The sequence below is a fragment of the Pterocles gutturalis genome, unplaced genomic scaffold (genome assembly GCF_000699245.1).
Source record: "Pterocles gutturalis isolate BGI_N339 unplaced genomic scaffold, ASM69924v1 scaffold5970, whole genome shotgun sequence".
In the NCBI taxonomy this organism is placed as follows: Eukaryota; Metazoa; Chordata; class Aves; order Pterocliformes; family Pteroclidae; genus Pterocles; species Pterocles gutturalis.
The window spans coordinates 15,042-24,437 of NW_010138065.1; the positions used below are offsets into that span (position 1 = coordinate 15,042).

Sequence of the window (9,396 nt, forward strand, 5' to 3'; positions counted from 1 at the left end):
GTGTTGTACTTGTAGCTTTTTAAAGTCTGGGTGGCTAGGATGGGAGTAAGGATAATCAGTGGTGAATTGCTGGTTATTTTGAAATCTGCATTGATATAATCATACTTTTGCTCTTTTTCTCCCTTTATTTCTACAAAGCCAACTGAAGTTGAAGAAAAAGCAATTAAAAAAGTGGATGAGCTTCTTGAAACATACATGGGGATAAGAGATATTGAATTAGGTGAGTTTTTAACAGATACATTACTACAAGATTAAATAATTCACTTTCTGTAGTCTAAAATTTATTGAGTACTTTTGTCTCTGGATGTGAGCGAAGCAAATTTGTCCAGCATACAGTCTCAAAAACTTGCCTATATTTCTGCAAATGTGTGTCTCTGAGAAAAGACAGAACCTCTCACTACAAACCTTATGGTGTAATTAATTAGTCCTATATTCTTCCTGCACATTATCCATACACTAATGCATGAATTATTTAGTTGTTTACCATTAACTGTCATCACTGTATTCTTTCTGGAATATATATTCTAGTGAAGCTTGTGCATACCACATTTGAGGATTGTTAAGGATAAGCATGTCTATTTCCTTTTTTGGTCTTTTCCCCCTTGGCTTAGACACATTAAAGCTGATCCCTAAAGTTTGAATCTGAGATCTTAATCAGTGAAAGGGCAGCAATTTAGCAATGAAACTGACAGAGTAATTGCACAAATTCATCAGATTCTCTAAAGCCTGTGTTCTGAAGAACATGGGAAATTTTCCAGAATATTTTCTAGCTATCACAATTGTCAGTTTATAATGAAAGAAACTATTCAACCTCAGTGTCATAAGTTCCTTAAAGCTGAACCAAACTTGTCCTTGCAGCTATTGCTTCTCTGTTAATCTGAGAACAACTAAATAGGAACTTGTGTTTGTATGGGAAGAAGCTGCAATCTAGCTGAGTAAGAAGTGCTGCTGTACTCCTCATACGATCTTGTGGAACTGCTAGTACTGAGACAAAGAGGAAGGTATTTATTGTTATGGGAATATCTAAAAAGACAAGCCAAGAATTAGAAAAGGATAAGCTAAATGGAAGGTGACCTTGACAAGAAAGCTTTTATGAGAGGGAAGTGGCGGAGGCAAAGCAGAAGAGAAAATAGGTCTGGCACGAAATGAAGGGCAAAGCAGGAGGGTTGGCCAGGCAGCAGTTAGCACAGAGGAATGAGAACAATAGATTATCTGAATAGCCAAAAGTCCTTTGTTGGCTATTTCTACAAGCAAGCATCTGATTGGCAGCTTCTACTAGTTTTCTCCCAGGAAAAATTGTAGGTAAAGTATTATTTGTCCCCCAGCCTAAGGTAGAGGTGAGCTTCCTGGCATAGGAGAGAGAGTGGAGCTGCCTCAAACTTGTAAATTCCCAGAAAAATAGAAATTCTCAAAATTTCTGTTCTGAGCAACCCCTGCCATGTAACACGCTCCCGGGAGCCCTGTGTGTTGCTGACCCTCTGTTTAAGTTAGCGAGGATCCCACGTCCTGTCGTTCTCTTGCAGCCTTTGCTGCTCGGTCCCTCTTTGGCTCAGGCTTCAAAGCTCTGAGTGTTGTGCCAGCCATCCCTCTGGGAGCTGTTTTTGTCCTGCAGCTGTTGGAGTCCTGACTCAAGCCGGGGTTCTGGACTCCTCTGTCCTTGCAGGTCCCCAGGCTCCTGGCCCTACAGGAGTAAGCGGCTGTAGGTGGTCTGGTTTTGGTGTCCATAGCCCAGAACCCTGAGATGCTAGGCTAGAGTGTGTTTTCTTGGGATGTTGAGGTGTGCTCTGCTCTGGTCTGGGACAGGGAAGCAAGTTCCCGTGGGAACTGGTGTTCCCTGTCGTTTTGGCTCTCAGTAGTGTTAACGGGATGACTTGTACAGTAGACTGAGGAGTTCAGCTTTCAGCACATATGGCTGAGCTGATTGTCAAGCACCTGATAGAGTTTTCCCATTAATTGAATTCTTTGATTTTTTTTTTTCCAGAAGATCTAGTGTTCTTCATCTTTCAGGGTGTACTTTGGAAAGTTTCAAAGAATGGCTAAGAAGAATACCCAAAGAAGGAAGAGGTCTTCAACCTCAAAGATGCTCTTTTCTTCCCAACTGGGTTGTTGTTTCGCCCTTCACCTGTTCTTTCTCTTCCTCACAAACAGGCAGTGAAACAAAGAGAAACTGTCAGGAGTCAAAGACTACAGGGTTCACATAGCTTCAGTGGGCACCTTTGAAGCCATTTCCTTAAGTTCAAATCATAGAGCCGAGGGCCAACAGTGATGACCAGAAAAAGTTTTATCATTGTTAAACAATTAAACAGCTCTAGGGCTCTTTAGGAAAGGAGAGCTAATCACTTGTCACAAATCTGTTCAATTAACATATGTCAGTTTTTCATATACTGGATGTGATCAGTCACCCATGAAAATGAAATATGAGGAAAGGATTCATTCAGAGAATGCCAATCACCACTCAGCTAGAAATTTCACTCATTACTCAAGCCAGATTAGTTGAAAATGCAAGTCATCACAATGCGACAGCCGACAAGTGATTAAGATCTCAATCATTGCTCACTCCCATGCAGTTTTGTTTTTCAGAAGCTTTGGATGTCAGTTAATATTGCTCTTTCATCTCCATTAAAATGACACTTCCATAGTGTGTTTGAATTCTGAAACAGTGCCCCAGTTCTAAGCCAGAACTTAGAAAGAAAGGAAAGAAAAAATAATGTAAAATTACAGACAGAATTAAAGATGAGATAAAGCCCTTAATTTTTGCATCGTTAAGTATCTTGACAGTTTCAAGAATTACTAAATCCACACACAAATCCCTAAGTTGGAACAAGATGCTTGGAGATGAGTTAATGGAAATGTATACACTTAGGGGTTTGGTTTAAGCAGTTTTGTATTTTCAGAGATCTAAATGCTGTTGAGACTTACATACCTGCCTTTTGAATGCACTTGTACCTTTTTACCTCTTTATTTTACTGAAAACTGGACTTGATCTGCAGAAGGGACACTTGACTCTGAAAGTGTCTTTCTCAGCCATTTTATGGGCAAATTAGGAATTGGTCCAAGGCTTGACTTCAGCCCTCTTTAAACATAAATGTGCTATTGAGAGATAATTCAGGTTGTTTTAAATACTGTTAGTGCTTTCTGGTAGAGAAACATGAACAGTTGATACTAATCCTATTAAGGAGGGACTCAGGAAGGAGCAGCGTTAGTGAAAAATACTGGTGGCACTTATTTTTTAAATCAGTAAGGCTTGAAATGTTATGGACCTTATTTCATCCCAAAGATTCTAGGTGGGAGGAAGCCTGGATCTTTGGGATCCAACCCTGGAATACTACCAATGGAAAAATGATGGCAAAAAGGGCTTCCAATCCAGCTTGTTTCTTCCAGAATTTTTTGGCTAGCTCTTCATCCACTGATATTTTGTTCTGTTTTGTCCTATTTTGATGTTTTTGGATGATTATTTCCTTTTTGTTGTTCCCTAAAATGTTGTCACACATTACATACCCTTGCATATTCTCCACCTCTGTTTAGAAGAGTCTCAAATCTACTTCTCCACTCTTGACTTTACTTTTCAAACTTAATGTCTCATCAAAATGTCCTAACAGGTTTAAACTTTTTGTCACCCAAGCTTCTTCTCTTGGCTCGCTGATCCAACCCAGAAATATTGGATAGATGTTTTTATCTTGAAATGCTTTGACTAAAGTGATATTCTCCCTGGATCCATTGTTTTCTGCTTCTTCTGTCACCAGACTTCCTTTCCCAAAGGATTTTGTCGTGTACACTGTGGGGTATATTGTTTATGACTGTTCATTTATGATGAGAGTTTAGTGAAGAAGGGAAAGGTAGCAAGTTTGGTTAAACAAGAAAACTTATCCACTTCAAGAAGAATTAGTACTTAATAAAAAGAAACAAGGAGAAAGGATATTTCTAATGGTTCCCTGAGTGCCAGATCTGACAATGTTCAACATGAAACTAAAACCAGGTAATGTTAAACACTGGAAACTGCAATGACACGCTTCATTTTCTGTCGTGTCATAAGGAAGCAGAATGTAAATTTTAGCTCTTTTAAAGTGTCAGGCCAGAATAATAATATTTGTTACCTTTTGATGAAGGCAAAGCTTCTGATAGCATTACTGCAAAAATAAATATTGAAGTTTCTGTTAGGACTTCTGAAAAAGGTTTTTTAGAGATGACAGGATAGGATATAGGTAACAGACCCACTAATGGCAGATTGTAGCTTTCATGGCTTGTGCTGCACATGTCTGTCAAAAGTGGAAATAAGGATTTTGTGAAAGATCTTTGAAGTTATTTTAAAGGGACTAGGTTTAAAAAGCCAACATACTTTGTTCAGATTCTGAGAAGCCTGATATTGAGCTTCTCAGCTAAAGTTAAGATGACTTCTAATTCCTTTCATCACTTTTAAGTTTGCTGAACTTTTCACATTTTATGTAGAAATTTCTCAGGTATGAGCATTGCCTGAAGTGATATTTAAAAAAAAAAAAATTCTGAAAACATTTGGGGCTCTCTGGAATGTGGAAAAATATTCTGTTGGCATAAAATTCCTGTAATCACTTATTGTGCGGCTGTTGCAAGAAGCAGTGGGGGGGAAGGGAGAGGAGTGGAGGCAATTTTGCGTGGAGCTGTCACCCTCTGAGAACCAGTCAAGTTTTCTTCAAGCTGGCAAGTGTCTGCTAAATGCCTTGGCAATCAGTAGGTTTTGATTCGCCTTGGGAATTACGCATGGCAAATGTCATTGTGTAAATGAGCATGTTCTGCACAGCTGTGCTGCCCAGGGGATGCCATCCCGTGTCTGAAAGAGGGATAGGCGCGCTGGGTGACACAGGAGACTGGTCAGCTGCGGCGTTTCTGTACGTGTGGAACTAGTGGAGCAGGGTTCAGCTTTGCACATCTGTGTACACAGGGTACAGCTTGTGTGTGACAATCAGGAAAGATGGCTCGCGCCTTGCCTTGGGCCCTGCTGCAGGGCGATCCCGGGTGACACGTCCCCGCCGCGGGGCGATGCAGCGGTGCCGACGCTGGAGGTCAGCACCGAGCCGTGGAAAGCGCTCCGCAGCCGGGACCGCGCTGCGCCCTCCCCACGGGAGGAGGAGGGTGTTTCATTGCATCGGTGAATCTAGGAAGGGGAATGTGCTTTAATAAATATAGGGCGTTAAATGTACCCTGGTAGTGCTGATTACAGTCGCTCAATACAGATGAAAACACTTCTGTTTGAGGCGGTTGCTTTTGCACAGCGGTGATGTTCTGACTCCAAAGTTGTCTTGATTGTCTAAGTTCAGTGGACTTTGTTTTCAAGTTTGGTAAATCTATAATAAACTATTTTTAAGGTTCTATTTTATCATTTGAGAAGCTCAGTCTTTAAAGAAAATTGTATTTGAAGTAACATCTTCTGTTAATGACAGAGTTTATTACTGTGCAATTCTGAGGTGTCAGCTAGGGCAGCTGGACTGTCATATGCTGCTGTGTTGTCTTGTTTTATCAATGCTGTCTGTGTCAGATGGCTTTTTCATATATCTTGACCAATTTATCTTAAAACTGGCTAAATTTCTTGCTACCACTTGACAAGAATACTTGTCTAGACCCTCACTCTGTTGATGGCAGCTTTTTTTAATATCTTGAGTAACCATACCTAGACACATTTGCTCTTGTGTCAGCTTGCACAGCTCTTCTCCCTCCAACCCTCTCCCAGTGTCTATACAGAGTAACTTCGTATCCTGCTCCATATCCAGAAATCTTTGAAGTTGCAATTTACACCCTTCACCTCATTACCTCCAGGGCTGCTGCTCTGTCAGTACCTTCTTATGCCATAGTGTCAGGGGATATAGGGTGGCATTGGCAGGACAGATATTTGGTGGTCAGGAAGAAGAGTTCCCTGTTTAATGCCTGTTTCCCATCCAGACTCCTCTGAGCCAGTGTCCCAGTAACTTCACAGGGGACACAGAAAAAAAAAATCTGTGCAACAAGGATAGGGTTTCTTCTGGCAGGGAAGCAGGTCTTCAGAGTCCTTGAGAACCACTAGTGGTGCCCGGGAAGCTGGGTTACACTTGAACAGTCTCGATCACAGCAGTTTGTCAATATTTACGTAAATTTTCTTTGGACTGCTTTGTGTAGTTTGGCACACTGCGATTCTGTTTGGAGCCTCACGTCTGAACGTAGTTAAAACCAAACCATCATATTTCTTCAGAATTACTGTTGCTGATGTCTACAATGTGGAATATGGCTCAAGTTTGCTCACAGCTTTTTACAAGTTTGCATAACAGCAAACACTGTTTGCCAGAAGTTCATAACTGTCAATAAACTTGGGCTGAGTTTCAGGTCAAAAAGATAATATTGAGTACATGTAATAAAACTTCAGAGCGGAGGAAGTTTCTTTTCCTTTTCATCAAAGAGCTTTCACCGTGTCTATACAACCCAGTGCATGTAGTAGTTGGCAGATTGTCCCAGTGAAGGTGGTCTTCTGTGTCTTCAGAACTTTCCTTTCTCAGGCACTGTAATACATGTTTTCCAATTGGATAGCCCTCTGAGAAGAGGCTAGAAGCTGTCAAATCCTTCAGTGTGACACTTAAATTTCATATGCTGATGAAGAAAGTGGTGGTTACTTATGTATAATGAGAGATGGAGGACATCTTGCAGTTTAAGGCAGATGCGTAAAGTAATCACGGAATGAGGCAGACTTTGAGGGTTTTATCTATGGTACAGTACCATCATTTCTTGTGAATATGAACAGAAGCTGTGGAGCAGAGATACAGCTCAGAAAATAAACTGCATTCAGCAGTGCTGTTTGTGCTGAGCCTGTTTTAAGGAGTCTTCTACATCCCTCAAACCATGAGAGCCTACCTCCAGCAGTTCTCGCCTAGCTTAACCAGGAGAAACTCCTGTGCTGACGCTTTGTCTCCTTCAGGGAGGTGCGTGTGCCATGACTGAGAGAGGTTTGAGCCCTCACAGTTTTCATTTGCTCTAATATCTCTGGGTTGCCAGCATCTGGTGTTGTTTGGGATAGATTTGTAATTTGTCCTAGAATCTGAGAAACTGTGCAGTGGCTAAAGGTGAGGGAAGAGCACGGCAGCTAAGGACTGAGTCCTAAGCAGCAAACCCAGTGTAGCCGTGTCCAAACTAAAGTCTAAAACTTGATAAATTCTGATACTTGGATGTTAAATAGGAGAAAATGCCAGACAGCTTCGGCATACAAGATATCACAATCTACCTCTGTTGTAGCAGACCTCTCTGCTTTAACTTTCCTGGCTACCAAGATGTTCCTAGTCTTTGGTGGCTCTGGTGTGTTGTGCACAGCAGCAAGGCCTTTCCCTGGCTTTTGCACAATTTGAGACGCTTGACTGAGACTTCCAGAAATAACTTTGATCTTTTTCACTTCCTAGTGGCATAAGCACAAACTTTCCCAGCCTTGAGGGTGCTATAAATTAAAGATTTGCTTTTCAGGGCTGGAGCTAATAATAACTGAAGCAAACTCATGCACTGGAATGAGTTACTCTTTAGTTTGGATGGTGTGGAAAAAAAAAGTAGATCCAAGCAGAAGAATAATGTGTCTCACCATAAATGCCTCAGTCTCTTTACTACCTGGAGGTGTTTTTGGGTTAAAAAATTAAGCTAAAGTTAATTAAAATTAAATAAAATTAAGGTGAAAAATTAAGCAAATCTGTTTGAGGTCATATGGTAGTTTATTAAGAGCTCGACTTCTTTCAGGCCATTGCAAACATGCTGTGTCCAATACTGAAGAAACCAGATTTTAACTTTCTCTGTATTTTATGCAATACAGTAGTTGAGTCTAGTATTTGAATTCTTGTTCCCTAAAGTAGGTTATTCAAGCGTTTTCTCTAGGCTCATTTATCATTACTCCTTTCTAAATACAGGTCATGCTCCACATTTAAACTCATAAAACATGGGTTGTGGCTCACAAACCTGTACTAGCTTGGTTGCATGTATGGATTATGCAGGCTGTATGTTGTTTTCCATATTCAGACACTATGCCTTTTGACTTTCTGTGAAAAACTCATCTGCTTTAAACTCTGTCTTGCTGAGATATTTTGTTCATTGTTTAGAGGAGAAAAACATTCAGGTTTGCCTTTTGATCTTCTCATCTAGATCAGCAAGCTCATATCAAACTCACTGAAGCTGATGATGAGCTGGCAGGGGTCTTGTAACTGCAGAAGAGTTGTACTTCACCTGGGTTTTAGACCCATGCTGCATGTGCCTTCAGTAATGAATACAGAATATAATTTAATAAGATTAAAATGAAGAGTCGTTGAATTAAAAATTAAGCCTCTGCCAAACAAATGGAAGAACACGTAGCAAGCACTCCGAGGAAGTGCTCCTGTTTATCAGAGCAGGATGTAGCTGGTGTGAGGGGAATTAGGTACATAATTCCCATTGAATCCTGAATTCGGTAGGTAAGCTTTACATCTCCCTAAGCTGACTTTGCCTGCTTTTGAAAATAGATGTAAAGAAACTATCTTGGCCATGTATTTTAGCTGTCACTTTCATGAAAATTACATTATTTTGTTTTGTTGCTTTTTAGCTGCAACAATGGTGGAAGCTGGAAGAGACAAGAAAAACCCAGATGAATTTGCTGTGGCATTGGATCAAGCTCTTGGAGACTTTGCATTTCCAGATGAGTTTGTCTTTGATGTATGGGGAGCAATAGGTGATGCTAAGCAAGGACGACTGGAATGAGAACTATGCAGTTTATCAATCCCTATTTTAAAATACAGATTTATTTTCAAATACATACATCAGAATTTTATTACTTTTATTGATATGAATCCAGGGTGCTCTAAGTGTTCTTATCTGAGACTTTCTTTTCCAAAGGAAGGTTTTGAACAGAAATATGAAGATAAATCCAAAGTTCTGACAACTACACATTTAAAACAAACATTTAATTTACATGTAGAAATCACTGTGAGGAGTGCGTCAATGAGATATAGTTATACAGACATTTTATGAAAATCAGGTATTTTTTACTGTACATACACTTTAATATCAATACTCTGAAGAGTGTTAGACATATGCAACAAAAAGTTCGGATTATTTTCTCTCTTCTTTAAAAAGATTTATAAACTTGTTGAAAAACTACCTAGCTACACTCTCCAGTTCCCTGGTCATCTGTTGTCCTTATGTATTAGTGTACGCAAAGAGCTGTGGAAAACCTAAAGCTTTAGGTTTTCTTACAGTTTGGCCTGGACGTAGTCTCTTTGGTAGACAGAGCTGGGAAGAAGCTACCCTGTTTCTGAAGAACCTGAGTTCAGGGAAAAAAATATCCCTCTGCAACGTGAGAACTAAGAACTTTGAATGAAAAAGGTTTGCTTGCATTTGAGTCTGAATACACGCTGTCTGGGTATTACTGAGAGGAGTAAGTATAGTAGAAATGCT

General features: G+C 40.2%; 1 protein-coding gene across 1 annotated transcript in view; it reads left to right on the top strand.

Moving 5' to 3' along the window:
• LOC104468626 (PDZ domain-containing protein GIPC1-like) overlaps positions 1-8,791 on the top strand; it is a 16,667-nt gene extending 7,876 nt beyond the window's left edge. The window contains exons 4-5 of the mRNA XM_010082824.1: positions 139-220; positions 8,546-8,791. Of these exons, the coding sequence (XP_010081126.1) occupies positions 139-220; positions 8,546-8,700 (237 nt within the window). The 3' untranslated portion in view covers positions 8,701-8,791. The remainder of the gene's footprint in view (positions 1-138; positions 221-8,545) is intronic.
• Positions 8,792-9,396: the final 605 nt, after the last annotated feature.